This window comes from Ahaetulla prasina, chromosome 2, assembly GCF_028640845.1.
Source record: "Ahaetulla prasina isolate Xishuangbanna chromosome 2, ASM2864084v1, whole genome shotgun sequence".
In the NCBI taxonomy this organism is placed as follows: Eukaryota; Metazoa; Chordata; class Lepidosauria; order Squamata; family Colubridae; genus Ahaetulla; species Ahaetulla prasina.
In genome coordinates this window covers 10,551,103-10,568,600 of record NC_080540.1, presented here as the reverse complement: position 1 = coordinate 10,568,600, position 17,498 = coordinate 10,551,103, and the positions used below count along the sequence as shown (strand labels likewise).

Here is a 17,498-nt window from a genome sequence, read left to right as displayed (position 1 = left end):
GTGGCCACAATTGAAGCCAAAGTTTATGTCGCTAAGGGAGAAATTTTAACACAAAACTTTCTGTTTACCTCTCAGTGTAAGTATAAATGTAAGTATAAATTTATGAATTAGCACATTTATGTTCTAATCCCTTTGGTGCTGGAAGAAAACACATGGGTATAGAATAAGAGAATTGTCAGACACAACATAGTTCATTTTTCTTCTCCATGTTTCATTGTTTCATAAACAGAGCTGGAAAAAAATGCCATTTTGACATTTTAAAGCCCGACTTTTAAAGACACCAATTCTGCAACTTTTTATTTAATCTGCATACAAATATTAATCTCCATTTATCTCATCTCACATTATGAAAGTGTCTGTTTTGACCTTTTTCAATTCTTTGGGCTGGGGGTAATAAGGACTGTGAAGATGATTCTTTTTGAATGTAACATTATTGAAATAAATGTATGACAGTAAAATAATTACACTAACAAAACAGCTCTGGATGTACAAAATAATACAGGTAGTTCTAGGCTTACAACAGTTCATTTAGTAACCGTTCAATTACAAAGCGCTTAAAAAAGTGACATGACCATTTTTCACAGTTACAATCTTTCTATCAATCTTTCTATCGTGATCAAAATCCAGAAGCTTGGCAACTGGTTCATATTTATGACCGTTGTGTCATGTGATCCCCTTTTTACGACCGGACAAGCAAAGTCAGTGGGGAAGCTAGATTCACTTAACAACCGGATTACTAATTTATCAACTGCAGTGAGTCACTTAACAACTGAGGCAAGAAAGGCCATAAAATGGGGCAAAACTCAATTAGAAAATGTCTCAGTTAACAACAGAAATTTTGAGCTCATTTGTGGATGTAAGTCAAGGACTATCTGTATGTCAAAATCCCTTATTTCTGAAGGATTGTATCAGCCTTTGCTACTTTGCCTTGAGGTTCTCCTCTTGCAGCTGGTGGTAGGAGATAGAATCACAGCTTCTTTGCTTATGGCTCTTTTATGAGATATTAGTACCTCACTTGATCTTGATTGAATCCTTCTGTTAATGCAACTTAGGATGCAGTCACGTGACGCCCAGACATTACAAAAGGCTGTAAATGCAACTTGGTTGCCAAGTGCCCAAAATTACAATCAAGGTGATTGCAGGAGGGAGTGGCAACCATCAGATCAAATCTGGGTCATAAGTACCCCTAGAGAGGTTCATCGTAACAGATGATTGCTCAGTGACCGACTCCAAGTTGAGCACTACCTGTAGTAAACTGGGAACCGTCACAAAGTTGGAACCCAATCAAGATCCTTGCAATGATTTACAAATGAAAGTTAGCACCCACCCCTCTCCTAGAAGAATGAAATATTTTGAGAAATATTAAAAAGGCAGAATATTATATTTCCCTGGATGAGAAATGGAGAAACATGGTTTTTTTAAGGAACCCCCACTTTCTTAATAGCCCCAGCAGATATTTTGTGCCCATTAGGAAAGACTGGGCCAGCCTATCTACAAAACAAAAGACTTTCAGCTCCAGTGTGATGGAATTATCCTTCAGGGCAAAGCCATTCAGCCACAATATGAATTGCCCGAGCCCCTTCATTGCATCAGCTAAACGTCAACCAAGCTTACCTCAGACAAACTACTAGGATTTGCACATGGCACCATGGGAGTCTGACAACAGCCAATAGAATACATGTTCTTGCACAGGAACAGGAAGTTCAAGTGCAAAGCCCAAGAGAAGGTATAAATACCACACACGCACACACACAGACACTAAAACTCCATGTGGCCAGTTGCACAGAACCCATGTGGTTCTCCTTTATTAAACCATCTTTCCAGTCAGCCTCCATGTTTCCAGTGTCTCTCGGCTTCGAACTGAAGCAGATGGATTTATTCCAACACAGAACTTTTCAATCAATGAGCCACAATTGCAAATTACGTATTGAAGTATTCGGCCTTTCCGAGAATGATCTTTGTCTTCTTTGTGTAATTAATTCACACAATACTTGGGTCAGCCAAGTATTTACGCATGGAAGGAGAGGAAGTTGAAGACCTTTCATATGCGCTGTCTCCAACATATTTTTGGCATCACCTGGCAGGACAAAGTTTCAAATAGCGCAGTCTTGGAACATGCTGGAATTTCTAGCATGTCTACACTACTGAAACTGTTCTGTCCCCACCTCGCCTCCGTCCGAGCAATGGCTTAATTAGCCGGCACTATCAGCTCTGGCAGCAAACTAGCAAGCGTCTGCCAAGTGACTCTGTTATCTCCATTGATGCCAATGAGTCACCCAGGAACAAACAGTACTTCAGCTCTAGTTAAGCAGTTGATTTGCCTGCTACGAAGAGGCATAGCAGCCCTCGCTGGTTTTATATCCTGTGGGGTGTGGCTGCATGACTCAGCACTTCCTAGACCCCTGCTTCTGTTGTTTCCGCCTCTCCTGCCTAAGAAACCTAGGGTCCAGCCAGGCTTGACTGCCATCAGCTGGATCTGGAGGCGTGGTCTGGGGGGGGAAGAGTCAGGGGATGGAGGCCTCGTTATCTCCTCCACCTGGCCTGCCTCTGGCTCCTGGAGCTGAGTCAGGGAAGCCAGTGCTCCCGAGGTAAGTCCTGATGGCCCTTCCCCCTCACTTTCCAAGTCACTTTCTGGCAGGGGGCCCGGCTCGGGCGGCGCAGACACAACCGAAACAGTGATGTCTACGCTGGCTTGGGCATATCGTGAGAATGGCTGATGGTCGGATTCCGAAAGATCTCCTGTATGGAGAATTAGTGCAGGGAAAGCGCCTCAGAGGGAGATCACAGCTGCGATATAAGGATATCTGCAAGAGGGACCTAAAGGCCCTGGGAATGGACATTAACAACTGGGAAACCTTGACCTCCGATCCATTCAGCTTGGAGGCTAAAGACTGGCAGCATGGCCTTCTCCAACTCGAAGAGACATTTGTTCGGCAGGCTGAGGCAAAGAGGCAGTCTCAGAAACAGCGAAATCTGGGGGCTGGGCAGGGGACAGAATGTATCTGCTCTCAGTGTGGAAAGGATTGTCACCCTCGAATTGGCCTTTTTAGCCACACTAGATGCTGTTTCCAGAGCACGATACCATAGTCTTTTGACACTGAAGGATGCCAATAGTGGGTCAGCCAGAAGTAAGATAAAGAAAAGCTGTTTGCAAATAGCTGGTGAGACTTTTGCTTGACACAACAGAAGCATACACCAAGTTACAGGTCTCAGCATATTTTATACATCTCTCTCACTGGCCGCAGGTCCTTCCTATACTAGCCAGGCCCTGTTGATAGGTCTGGTTCAGTGACATGCTTTCTGACCACCTATAATCTACTATTGCCCCTAAATGTATAAAGTTAGTTAAGCCCTTATTGTCACCCAAACTTGCTAAGCAATCAACCCCCTCCTATCCCATCCTTTTGATACTCCCTTATCAACTACCTTGTTATACAAAAACAGCAATAAAACAGAACATTACTTGAGTAGAAACAACATTCGAGGGATGAAGATGTCAAAGTGAGCTTGAATTAGATACATTCTTACACCAGTCAAGGCTATTCCCTTTTTTTATGGAGACTGGTTAACAGATTAATTGCTTTCCCTGTCAGTTCTGGTCTCAAGCAGGGAGGGGGAGAGAGAGAGAAAGAAGGAGGCCCCTTTCAAGCTAACAGGAAATTCTCTGTAAGCAACATTAAAACATGCCTGTCATGTAACTATATGTTAAGATACTAAACATAGGATATATGTTATATAAATGCATAATATGTCTTTCCTAAGCTATATGGTATTCCGTAGATTACATAATACTGTGGCTATCCTTTAAAATAAAGGCAAGTGAGGCGAGAATATAATATATAGGCTAGTCTAATTATGGTAAATTACAACCTCTTGAATTTATTTATTACATTATTGGGTCAAACTTCTTAACTTTTTATGTTTCTATTATGATAACTTGAAACCATCTCTTATGTATGTGATTCCTCTTGCCATCAAAAATGGCTAAACACCCTGCATTTGTACACTACTGTACTGCACTAGGGTTTATTTCTAATCATGCTTTGTTGGACGAACCATGGTATCTCAGTCTGCACTCGGTCAATTTTTTAGGAAAAACTTTTATGTTCAGAGTTATTCATAAACCACACCAAGGAAATTCTTTCTCTGGTTTGTTTAGAGTGGTGTATAAACTGGTAACTCTTCACTCTGGAAGCTCCGTTTTCTAACCTTCATTAGAAAACAGTGAGCCAGAGCCCAGTTTACCCATCATGGTTAATGAAGCAGAGGAAAAATTGGCACCAGTTATGTAACATAAGGTTCTGAAACAACTGCCTACAGATGGCACTTGCTATAAAACCATAATACAGGTAGTCCTTCAGTTACAACAGTTTATTTAGTGACCATTCAAAGTTACAACGGCACTGACAAAAGTGACTTAATGACAGATTTTCACATTTATGCTTGTTGCAGCATCCCCATGATCACATGATCAAAATTACAATGCTTAGTAATTGGTTCATATTTATGATGGTTGCTGCATCCCAAGATCATGTGATCCTCTTTTGCAACCTGACAAGCAAAGCCAATGGGGAAGCCAGATTCACTTAAAAACTGAGTTGTTACTTATCAACTGCAGCAAATCACTTAACCACTGAGGCTGGAAAGGTCATAAAATGGAACACAATTCACTTAAGAAATTTCTACCTCAGCAACAGAAACTTTGGGCTCAATTGTGGTTGTAAGTTGAGGACTACCCGTATAACCATTTTAAAATGCAACAAGACTTTGTACAAGGTCTCACCCAACTTCAGCATTTTTTGCAGTGTCTTGGAATATATCTCGGCATGAGAATATCATGAGGTCTAGCAATCTCATTTCCTTGCAGATTTGGGAGTGGAGAGGACATATTTCTGGTTTAGTTTCTCCCACTAGCAGGTATAGCCAAATGGGAAATAAAGTCATTCCCAAGAAACAAGGTCATTCCCAGCAAACCAGATCTTTACAGCATTCTGGTTTAGCAGCTAACTAGAAACAACTTGGTTCCCTTCTTTTTGTGTTTTTTTCTTGACCTACGCCATACTACAGCAACTATAGGCAGTCCTTGATATAACAATAGCAATAGACTTATATACCACTTTACAGCTTTCTCTAAGCGGTTTACAGAGTCAGCATATTGCCCCCAACAATCTGGGTCCTCGTTTTATTGATCTCGGAAGGATGGAAGGCTGAATCAATCTTGAGCCTGGTGAGATTTGAACTGCCAGCAGCCGGCAGTCAGCAGAAGTAGCCTGCAGTATTGCATTATCCATTGCGCCACCACGGCTCAGAGCCTGCCCGTTACCGTCATGTCACAACAGTCATAGAACATGACCGACCCAATATTACGAACCCTTTCAAGGCGGTCATTAAGTGAATCACCGCATTCATTAAGCAAAATCTGCTATTGTTAAGTAAATGCCATGGTTCTTAAGCAAACCGATGGTTTGCTATAGGTGCAGTTTTGCCAAGTGCTGATTTTCTGCAAAAACCATTGCAAAACGTGGTCAGGTGACCATGGGATCCTGCAAATGGTTCTGTTGCCAAGTGGCTGAAATTTGGTCACGGGACCATGGAGGGGCCAACCTTTAGAACTCCGAATCCAGGTTGTAAGTCCCCTTTTTCAGGTCAACTGTCACTTCGATTGAGGACTACCCGTATCTAGCTACTCCGATCGCCCCACCGTCTTTTGTCTAAAGTGCCCCATTATAGCTTCTCCCTCACATGGATTTTCTGATGCCTGGACAGATTAAAGGAACTGGAGAACATTTTCTCGCATTTGAGGCACCCGTATGGCTTCTCGCCAGTGTGAGTCCGCATGTGCTTTTTGAGCCCTTGGCTTTGGGGGAAGCTCTTCCCACACTCGGAACAGATGAAGGGCCTCTCTCCCATGTGCGACCTTTCATGTTTGACAAGGTGCGATCGCTGAATGAAACTGTTCCCGCAGTAGGTACACTGGTAGGGCTTCTCGCCAGTATGCGTCCTTTTATGGTGAGAGTGAGAACTAGAAATGAAACATTTCCCACAATCCGGGCACTGGTAAGGTTTCTCGCCCGTGTGTATTCGCTTGTGCATTGTGAAGTGATAACTGTAAGTGAAGCATTTCCCGCACTCTGCGCACTGGTACGGTTTCTCCCCGGTGTGAATTCTCTCGTGCTTCTTCAGCTGGCAACTCGAAATGAGACTTTTCCCACAATCAGTGCAGACATACGGCTTCTCTCCAGTGTGGGTCCTGGTGTGCGTAATAAAGTCCGACTTTTGATTGAAACTTTTGCTGCAGACGGCGCATTTGTGAGGCCTCTCTCCCATGTGAGTCCATTTATGTATCACCAGATGCCGCATCTGACCGAAGGTTTCTCCACAGTCTGCACATTTATAAGGCTTCTCCCCTTTGTGGGTCCCTTCGTGAATCACTAACTGTGGTCTGTACCGGAAACTCTGGCCACAGTCCGAGCAACAGTAGGGTTTCTCGCCCGTGTGAACTCTCCGGTGCCTTAGGAGATTGCAGCGAGTACCAAAGCTCTTCCCGCACTCGGAGCATTTGTACAGCTTCTCCCTGGTGTGAATTCTCTCGTGGATGAGGTGCCTGATTTTATCACTGAAGTTTTTGCCACACAACGAGCATTTGTAGGGCTTCTCTCCTGTGTGGGTTCGTTCATGAATAATCAGGTGGGTGCGGCAGTCGGAGACCTTCTCACAATATTGGTATTTGTGCAGTTTTTTCTTCAGGGGGACTTTCTGGCTCCTTGGAGGAGAGTCAAAAGTGGCCTTCATACTTCTGCTACTGTACATTCCCTTTGTCACTTCTCCGAGGAAATAATGTTGATGGTCAGAGCTTCCTAGAAGAACAAGCAAATTAGGAGGACATCAATTATACTTCAACTCTCTTCGAAATGGCACTCAATGGCTGCTGATACAGCTATCTCAACAGCAACACAGAAACTACAGGTAGTACTCAATTTACAAAAATTCATTTTAGTGACCATTCAAAGTTACAACAGCACTGGAAAAAGTGACTTATGACCATTTTTCTCACTTCTGACTAGACAGCATCCCAATGGTCACATTCCTTTAACAGCCGTGGGATTAATTTAACAAGTGCAGTGATTCAGTTAACAAGTGTGACGAGAAAAGTTGTAAAATGGGGCAAAGCTCACTCAACAACTGTATCACTTAACAACATAAAGTTGGGGCTCAATTGTGGTTGTAGGTCAAGGACTTTCTATAACTGTCATTTTCTTTTTTCGGAGAACTTTCTCCCCCTTCACAAACTAGCTTTCAGACCTTTTCTTCCCAATTTGTCTCCCATCCATGGACTCTCCAAGCTTATCCCTGCTTAGCTTGCCAACCCAAGAAGGGCAGCTGAGGGCTGCCACTTGCTTGCTTGCTAAAGAGAAGAAGCGCATCAGAGATATTAGATAAACTCCTGACAAGTGTCCCAATTTTATTTCATCTCAAAAACCAATAAGACCAATCTGATTGTTCCCTGGCAATTAAGGGAGATGCATAAAGAAACGGAGAATGTTGTGGGCAAACCCTGCCTCACCTAAAGCAACTTGGACAATGCAACATTCAATTATTAAGCATGCAAAATATTAAGGTTGCACATTGGACTCCCAGCAAAGCATTGGCAGCTTACTGAGCAGCCCTGAACTAAAGCTGAACCACAGCTTATATATATTGGCTAACATAGAACAGGGGTGTCAAACTGGATTTCTTCAAGGGCTGGATCAGCATTGTATTTCTCCTCCACAGACCGGGAGGGTGGGGGGAAGAAGGATGACTGCCTCCTGCAGCACCCTGCTGGCCAAAATGGGGTGCAAGGGATCCGCACAGCTCCCCCATGTCTCCTTTTCACCCTCCATGGCCTTCTGCAGCACTTGGCCAGCTGAAAACAGCCCCGTTTTCAGACCCATTTAGAGGCCATTTTGGGCCCAGTTTTGGCCCCATTTTCAGCCTGTTTTCGGGCCATTTTCAGCCTGTTTTTGGCCCCGTTTTTGGCTGGCAGAGTGCTGCAGGAGGCCATGGAGGGTGAAAATGAGGCGAGGGGCAAAGGTGGGATTCAGCCGGTTCAGGCTAACTTCTTGTTAAAATTCTGCCCAGTTCGGCAAACTGGCTAATTCCACAATGGCTGGCCCTGCCCCCACCCATTTTTGGGCTGTTTTTCAGCTGTGTTCAGGACATTTTTGGGCTCTTTTGGGGCCATTTTCAGGCTGTTTTTCAGCTGTTTTCATGCTATTTTTTGGGCTGTTTTAGATGTTCAGTAGTAGTAAATAAATAAAGAGGAAAATTGAGTCAAAGGCAAGGTACAATTTCCCTCTATTTATTTACTACTACTGAACATCCAAAATGGCCTGAAAAAGTGCTGAAAATTGCCCGAAAATAGCCAAAAAACAGCCCAAAACCCAGACAAAAACGGGCCAGAAAATGGCTTGGAAAACAATCGAAAAACAGACCAAAAATGAAGATTTCAAATCTTCAGTTACCTCTCTTGAAGCTGTACAATATGAGTTTGAAAGGGGAAGAGGAATTCGTCGCTTGTGTGGGCACACACTTCAGACCTTTTAATACCTCACATCCATTGTGCTTTTTCCTGCCTCGCTGCACAAATCTTTCAAACATTTGCTGGCAAACACATAGTGAGCCTTTACCCCAAAGCATATTCCCCTTTCTTAATTTGGATTATTACACAACGATATGAAATAGTATAAAATCGCACTACTAAGCACAGTAACACCTGGACTATAGCAAAACTGAAAAAATTGATATCCCATACCCCATATATACATTATGTTGAACAAATGTAATATCTTTGGGTTGATTTTAAAGCCAAGATATGAAAATAAGGAAAACAAGAAAACTTCCATCAAAAACTTGCATTGGCCTAATGTTGTCTTCCTAAAAACCCCTGCTTCCTTCTTTGCTCCAATTACAATTTCTGTGCTAATAAACTTTATGTCCGGTTTTAGAACCAATTCTGAGAAAATCAGCTTGAAAGAGGGTCAAAAATCCTTCCACCCACTTGGACCTTTTCCTCATATCAGTAAATCTCTTTGCAAAACAGGTTGTGCTTTAAAACACACATCTGTCTCTAGCACATTTAGTTGGACAACAAGCAGACTCTTTGGAAAGAAATCAAGGAAAGGAGGGAGGAAAACCAAGAACCCCCCCCCAAAAAAAAGTAATAGGGTGGGGTAGGGAAGGAATCTTACATAGTGTAAAAGTCCCTAAATCAGATCAATAATAATGTCTTTCCATGTATCTCTCCTGCTCAGCTTTTCCTCATTATCTGACTATTCCAGAATATAAATAAAGACAGAGAAGGACAGTTTTGTGATTGGGAGAACTTTATGTCTATTTTTAGGGTCCCATGCTATAAATAAAGAGAATGGATGACAATTCTTGTGATTGAAAGAACTTTGTGTCTGTTTTTAGGGCCAGAATGATCACAGCTCAATGACAGACCATAGTTATTGTATATTCAGGGAAAGCAGAGCTGAGGAAAACTTCTGTTGAGATCATTGCGAACTACTTCTCATAAATTATGGTCCATGAAGGTGGGGAGACTAGTGATCCTTAGATGTCTTTCTATATCTTTATGCACATATCATAAAGAAATTTGAAATTTCCATTAGAGTCTTCCTACATAGATATGCTGCTCCTTTGAGGCGAGTAGCCGGAAGGTGGGGCTGGGTATGATGAGAGATTTTGAGTTGACCACGCCTGTCCAGTCACATGACCACCTGGCCATACCTACCCAGCCAGTCATTAGAGCAGTTGTTAAATTATTTGAATACTAACACTGCGGGGTGGGTGCACGCGGCCCGTTTTAGCCTTGAGTTTCATACCCCTGGTATAGAAAGATAAAGTCAACATGTAAATTTCAGTATGTTAAAATATTTTTGATGATCCCATCTGGGTGACTTCCTTATTTATCCATTTCTGCTGGATCACCATGGAAACTATGTTCTCTCTGCTCCATCGCTAGAGAATTTTAAGAAGAAACTACAAAGCCACTTGTCTGACATAGTATTGGTTCTTCTGCTTGAGTAGGGGGTTGGACTAGAAGACCTCAAAGGCCCCTTCCAACTCTATTATTCTGTATCCTGAAATTCCTGTCTGATTCTTCCTCCTTTGGCCACAGGGTAAATTCCTGTGAATTTCTTCTTACAAGGGCATGTTCAATAGTTCCCATGTACAGATAGTCCTTGACTTAGTGACTGTTTGAACTTACAACAGCACTGAAAAAAGTGACTTATAATTGATCCTTGGATCCTGACCTTCGAACCTTCCGCCGCGAGCTTAAGACACATCTATTTATTTGCGCAGGACTGGACTAGAATTTTTAGAATTTTTAAATTTTGAATTTGGTTTTTAATGGGGTTTTATTATTTGTATTTCTATTTTAAACATTCGGCCTTATTTAATAAGTTTTTTAATTGTTGTTTTATCCTGTATTTATATGTATATTTTATTCTGGCTGTAAACCGCCCTGAGTCCTTAGGGGGAGAGGGCGGTATAAAAATGCGAAAAATAAATAAAATAAACAAATAAATAAATTGACAACCAACACGGCATCCCGATGGTCATGTGATCAAAATTGAGGTTCCTTGCAACTGGCTTGTATTTACAATGCCTGCAGCTTCTACGGATCACATGATCACTATTTGCTACCTTCCTAATTCACAGGAGCATAACAGGAAGTTTTGGTGAGGGAAAGTACAACACAATGAGACTTACAAGATTTTCTTATTACCTTCACTCTCGATTAAAAAAAAAAGTGTTAAGAGTCTTCCTGGTCTATCAATTGGGGCTGAGCAGTGGTGGGATCAGCCGGTCCGCCAAACTGCCAAAAATGTTAGCTACCGGTTTGCAGGAACCGGTGCGGACCTCCTGACTCCCAACACTGGGGCTGAGCCTGAGGGACCTTTCATGGCTGTGGAGAGACTGGAACTTGGGTGTCCCCACTCCTAGTCCAACAACAGCACCTTCACCCCTGCAGCACACCAGCTCTCTAACAGGAAAGCCATCCAGAGAGACTCCCTACTGCACATTGGTCTCCTCCCCTTCAACTGCAGGAAGAATAAGACTGCAGGGTGGAGATGGGCGTGAGTTAGTCTTCGCTTAGTGACTACAACTGGGGCCCGCAATTCTGTTACTAAGATTTGTGGTGACAAGCACCTTCAAATATCTCCAAAGCCATAATCAGGAGGCAGTTTCAGATGGATCAACCACGTTCTACCTACACTTACCGGATTTCATCCCCAGGTTTTTTAAAAGCATTTTGGTCTACTCACTGTCTCCATCCATGGGGACTTCAACTTTCACGATATCCAACGGATCCAATTCGGAATTGGAAGGCTCATGACGCAAGTCCGCCAGATCTTCCTGTGTGTGAGAAGCATGAAGGAGACGATTGGGACACATCTTCTCATCATCAGCCAACAGCTGGTACACAAACCAGGATCGATCAGAGATTCATTTCAGCCCTTCTCCAACTCTGGCAAAATAATTTTCAAAGGCTACAAACCCACTGGGGTTCAGGAAGCAATGATGTGACACAACTACCCTGCTTTAAAGATCGGTAAAGTTATAAAGGAAACCACAGCTTAGTTATCCAGAACAAGTTTAAAATGTCCCAATTTGAATCTCTCAGATTGGCAATGATGGAGAAGGCGATCCCTGAATCTGAGAAGAATGTCAATCAAAAGCCATTCCAATTTCTTAACTGTGTATAAAGAAATGTACTTTCATTGAATTTAGCACTGGGGGCTAATGCAGCAAATAAATTGTTGAAACTCGATGGACGACTAAGTCTTCTTCTGCCATCAGTTTTCTTTTCCATGTCTCAACATACACATTGGGTTTATAACCCATTACAATTGCTGTCTGACAAGAAGCTTCTAACCAGTTTCTCATGGCTCTGCTTTCCCACATCTGCATCCCCAAATCTGTCTCTCCAACTAATTAAAATGTAGTCATACAGAGCAGCAGATTATGAGTGACAAAAGCTGATGTCTTCCAATAAAGAGTGTTACATGAAAATTCACCATCACTTTCCTACTGATTTTAGGCTGCTTTTTCATCATTAAAGCACTCCCATGGTGGGCTACAGATAGTCCTCGACTTACAACAGTTCATTTAGTGACCATTTGAAGTTACAAAAGCACTGAAAAAGTGACATGACCATTTTTTACACTTATGACGGTTGCGCCATTCCAATGGTCAGGTGATCATTCAGAAACCATGGCAACTGACTCATATTTATGACAGTTGCAGTGTCCTGGGGCCAAGTGATCCTCTTTTGCCACCTTCTAACAAGCAAAGTCAACAGGGAAGCCAGATTCATTTAACAAACACGTTACTAACTTAACAGCCGCAATGATTCACTTAACAAGTCGCAAAATGGGGCAAAACTCACTTAACAAATGTCTCGCTTAATTTGGGGTTCAATTGTGGCCGTAAGCGGAACTCTACAAGGGTGCCCAACATGAAAAGGATCCATGCTCACCCTCTGCTCATCTCCTTGTGGCAGCCTCCGAAGAAAGTCCTCGGCCAGAGCCACCGCCTGGCTCCCCATCTCCGGACACTGTTCCCGAACCCAGTTCTGCATTTCCAGCGGCAGGATCATCAGGAACTGCTTCAAGATCACCAGCTCCAGGATTTGCTCCTTAGAGTGACACTCCGGCTTCAGCCACTGGCAACAGAGGTCCCAGAGTTGACCAAACACTTTCTGAGGCCCTTCAGCTTCCTCATAGTGAAACTGCCGGAAGTGTTGGCATTGTAGCACCACACTGAGTTTGTCCTCCTCCACCAACTCTTCCTTCACTTCCACTGGGGAATGCAGGCCTTCGTAAAATTTGGGAAGTTCCGTGCAGCCCAGGCCTGGCAAGGTTTCGGATGCAGCTTTTCCTCTGAGGGACCGTTGATGGAGATCGGCCATTCTGCTAAAAGGCAGCCTAGTATTATTCTCTGGTGAGGACAGAGAAGGTAGAGAGTTTCTTCCATACAAATATGGAGCCCTCAGAGCTTCTCTTTTCTCAATCTCACACAACTGGTCTAGCTCCTCTTCCGGTTCTTGCTTAATCTGAGATGTAGTAAAACCATTCAGATATTCCTGTGTTGCCGTAGTTTGAACACTTCTCTTCACTGGCTCTCTTTTTCCTGCCTGGCATCCTGCCGAGTCCCGTACCTCCATCTTTCTTCCTGGCAGGAATAGAAATTATCATAATTACTCACTTAACAACTATCTCACTTAGCAACATAAATTTTGGGTTCAATTGTGGTGTTAAGTTGAGGACTACCTGGTAAAAAGTATAATTGAAAACTTCCACCCAGATGTTCAGTTAGTGGGGCAGAGATAAAGAGGGAGGCAGCAGTCACCAGAAAGGGAATCTGGGCATGTTAAGAGAGGCAGGTTCAGGTGCTGCATCTCAAAACAAACCCACCGGATGCCTTTCAGTTCTCTTGTCACCTGTCTTTCAGATGCCACTGGGCTCCTCCTAGCAGGGTTCATAACCTCAGAGGGAGCCCCTTCAGCCACTTTCTTTCTGAACTCAGATCTCCCCAAGTTTTCCGCCTCTTCTATCCCTCCAGACTTACTTTGGGGACCTGATCCTCCCCAGTCAGCAGACGGGGGGAACGTGGGGAAGGCAACACCAGGAAGCTGTGGGAGGGGTGCTGCACCAAGATGTTGGGCTGGTGGGAAGGAAGGAGACTTGAAGGAAGGATTTCAAGGGGAATCAGAGTCTAGCGGAGGCTCAGTGGCTGCAAGTAAAGACTCAGCAAGTAAAGACAAGGCTCAGCGGCTACAAGTAAAGATGGGAGAATTCAGAAGGGAAGGGGTCCCGCTGTAAAAAGACCACCTCCACGCTTCTCCCCACTCCCTCCCCCAGGAATCTCCCCCTCCCTTACTGCACCTGGGGATTCCCCCCTCCTCCTTTTCTCCTCTCCCTCCTGGTCCAAACCTCTTGCAGCGTCCTTTGCCCACCTGGTGCCTGTTGAACGCCCCTCACCGCCGCGCAGCAGCCGGCAGGGAGCAGAAAACTTTGCAAGCAAAAGCGGGGACTCGTAAGGGAAGGGGACCCGCTGTAAAAAAACCCACCTCCACCTCCCTTCCTGCACCTCGGGATGCCCTCTCCTCCTCCCTCGCCCTCTTCCAGCGTCCTTTGCCCACCTGGCGCCTCTTGAGCGCCCCTCCCCACGAAAGGATCTCCGCAGCCCTGGCATAAGGGATGTCTGGAGACCAGGAACGCGGAGGGCGGGCGGGATGGGCAAGAAACTGGGCTCCTCGCCCCGCTTCCCTCCCCTTCCCTGCCTCCTCTCTAGGCGCAAGAGGAAAGCTCTCTGCGTTTAATTCCTTCGCTGAAGCTACTGCTTCGGGTGGGGGGCGACTGGGGGGCTTCCGAGCAAAGCCAGACTCTTCCAGCCGGGACCCCGCCAGAGAAGCTCACCAATTCCATATCACCCCCCCGAGAAAAGCCAAAGGATGGAAGCCAAGCACCGGGATTCTTTTTTCAAAATAAATAAATAAATGAGAGAGAGACTGACAATCACTGCAATAGTAACAGAAACCTGCAGGCGCTAATCCCCAGCTACAATTGGAGCAAATCGATATAAATACTAAATAAATAAATAATAAAGTAAAGACAGAGGAGGATAATCCTAGGCTTGGAAATAATAATTAAAAATAATAATAAAAATAATAAAAATAATAATCCTAGGCTTAGAAAACTTGGAACTCCGTCGCCTTCGACAAGACCTAAGTTTAACTCACAGAATCATCTATTGTAATGTCCTTCCTGTCAAAGACTACTTCAGCTTTAATTGCAATAATACTAGAGCAACTAATAGATTTAAACTTAATGTCAACCGCTTTAATCTAGATTGCAGAAAATATGACTTCTGCAACAGAATCATCAGTGCTTGGAATACTTTACCTGACTCTGTGGTCTCTTCCCATAATCCTAAAAGTTTTATCCAAAAACTTTCTACTATTGACCTCACCCCATTCCTAAGAGGACCATAAGGGGTGTGCATAAGCGCACAAACGTGCCTACCGTTCCTGTCCTATTGTTTTTCTTTTCTTCTTCATATATATGTTTATATACTATATAATCTTTTTGTATGATGTTGTGACAAAATAAATAAATAAATAAATTTTATGATAGGGAGAACTTTGTGCCTATTTTTAGGATCCCACGCTATAAATAAAGAGACTGGATGACGATGTTTGTGATTGAGAGAACTTTGTGACTATTTTTAGGGCTCAGAAGGATCACAGATATTGCATATTCAGAAAAAGCAGAGCTGAGGAAAATTTCTGTTGAGATCATTGATACATTGACCATCATTTGTGTTGTAAATGTTGTACCTTGATGAAGGTATCTTTTCTTTTATGTACAGTGAGAGCATATGCACCAAGACAAATTCCTTTTCTGTCCAATCACACTTGGCCAATAAAAAATTCTATTCTATTCTATTCTATTCTATTGCAAACTTCTCATAAATTATGGGCCATGAAGGTGGGGAGATTAGTGATCCTTAGATGCCTTTCTATATTTTTTATGCATAAAGCATGTTTCCATTAGAGTCTTCCTTCATAGATATGCTGCTCGGGATAATCTGCAATGTGTTGTTTTTTGTTTTTTTAAAGGGAGACCAAAGTACAGATCCCTAAAAAATATCTTAATTTGCCCATTTTTGACAGGATTTTTTCAAACTTACAATTCTAAGAGGGGTGGACTTCCAGAATTGCCTGGACAGCATTCTGGAAGTTGAAGTCTACACATCTTAAAAGTTGCCAAATTTGAAAAACACTGATCTATCAGAATCTCACAACTGATTATGTCCCATCAGATTGTGAGGGAATTGCATAGCAAGTATCCAAATGGGGTCAGAGATGCTGATACAAACTTGTAGTGTTATATAAACAATTAGATTTAGAGGAAACAAGATAATCAGCCAAACAGGGGCATCATGAGGTAAATCAACATAGCAGGAATATCATGAGGTAAATTACAGAGCATGAAGTAAATTACAATTACAGAGGAAAAAAGGCGGGAAACAAGGAAACTCCTCCACACCTACAGTGACCAATCACAGCTTAGATTGCCTCATGCAGTGGCCAGCTCTCTTCAACCAATTAGCTGCAACTGTGTGTTCTAACCAGCGATGAAATCCAATTTTTTTTTACTACTGGTTCTGTGGGCGTGGCTTGGTGGGCATGGTATGGCTTGATGGGTGTGGCTTGGTGGGCATGGCAGGAGAAGAATACTGCAAAATTATTCCCACCCCACTCCAGGGGAAGGTTACTGCAAAATCCCCATTTCCTCCCCACTCCTGGGGGAAGAATATTGCAAAATCTCCATTCCCACCCCACTCTGGGACCAGCCAGAGGTGGTATTTTCCAGTTCTCCAAACTACTGAAAAATTTCCACTACCGGTTCTCCAAACTGCTCAAAATTTCTGCTACCAGTTCTTCAGAACCTGTCAGAACCTGCTGGATTTCACCCCTGGTTCTAACACATTGTCCAACCTTTCATTGCTCCAGCTATTAAATTAAATACAGGTACATTTAGTCCTCAATGTACGACCACAATAGAGCCCAAAATTTATGTTGTTAAGTGAGTTTTGGCCCATTTTATGACTTTTCTTGCCACACTTTTATGACTTTTCTTTTTTTGTTAAAGCGAATCACTGCAGTTCTTAAATTAGTAACACAATTGTTAACTGAATCTGGTTTTTCCCTATTGATTTTGCTTGTCAGAAGTCTGCAAAAGAGGATTATGGGACTCTGGGACACTGCAACCATCATAATGATACAATATAGACATGATAGCAGTGTTCCAATATCTCAGGGGCTGCCACAGAGAAGTGGGAGTTGGGCTGTTCTCCAGAGCACCTGAGGGTAGAACAAGGAGCAATGGGTGGAAACTGATCAAGGAAAGAAGCAACTTAGAACTAAGGAGAAATTTCCTGACAGTTAGAACAATTGATAAGTGGAACGATTTGCCTGCAGAAGTTGTGAATGCTCCAACACTGGAAATTTTTAAGAAAATGTTGGATAACCATCTGTCTGAGATGATGTAGGGTTTCCTGCCTGGGCAGGGGGTTGGACTAGAAGGCCTCCAAGGTCCCTTCCAACTCTGTTGTTATTATTATAAATATGAGTAAGTTGTCAAGCATGCAGATGTAAATCTCCTGACTGCAGGGATGCTGCTACAGTCATATTGGAAGAAATGTCCATCCGCGTTCAGTTCCAAGTGGGGAGAAAGACACTGGAAACATGGAGGCTGATTGGAAAGTTGGTTTTAACAGTGAAGCAGAACCACCAAGCACGTGTGATTCTGATTAGCTGACCACCTGGTTTGATGAGCACATGGATTTTTATCAGTGGTGAAATCTTCCCTGGTTTGCCACCGGTTAACAGCCCACACATGCACAGCCCAAACATGCGCTTCGCATGGAAAAAGGAGGCT

At 43.3% G+C, this 17,498-nt stretch overlaps 2 protein-coding genes across 2 annotated transcripts in view; both read right to left on the bottom strand.

Moving 5' to 3' along the window:
- Positions 1-5,724: 5,724 nt before the first annotated feature.
- On the bottom strand, positions 5,725-12,961 carry LOC131190359 (zinc finger protein ZFP2-like). Its single transcript, XM_058167681.1, has 3 exons — positions 12,530-12,961; positions 11,316-11,466; positions 5,725-6,857 (listed from the first exon to the last, which is right to left on the bottom strand). The coding sequence occupies exons 1-3, from the start codon at positions 12,959-12,961 to the stop codon at positions 5,725-5,727; spliced, it is 1,716 nt and encodes a 571-aa protein (XP_058023664.1).
- Positions 12,962-13,021: 60 nt separating this feature from the next.
- LOC131190358 (zinc finger protein 850-like) overlaps positions 13,022-17,498 on the bottom strand; it is a 40,781-nt gene continuing 36,304 nt past the window's right edge. Inside the window, exon 9 of the mRNA XM_058167680.1 lies at positions 13,022-13,224. Within this exon, the coding sequence (XP_058023663.1) occupies positions 13,165-13,224 (60 nt within the window). The 3' untranslated portion in view covers positions 13,022-13,164. The remainder of the gene's footprint in view (positions 13,225-17,498) is intronic.

Coding starts and splice junctions, on each gene's coding strand:
- LOC131190359 (XM_058167681.1), bottom strand. CDS start 12,961: ATGGCCGATCTCCATCAACGGTCCCTCAGAGGAAAAGCTGCATCCGAA. Junction 11,467..12,529: donor CACAAGGAGATGAGCAGAGG/GTGAGCATGGAT, acceptor TTTGTGTACCAG/CTGTTGGCTGATGATGAGAA. Junction 6,858..11,315: donor AGTCCCCATGGATGGAGACA/GTGAGTAGACCA, acceptor TTGTTCTTCTAG/GAAGCTCTGACCATCAACAT.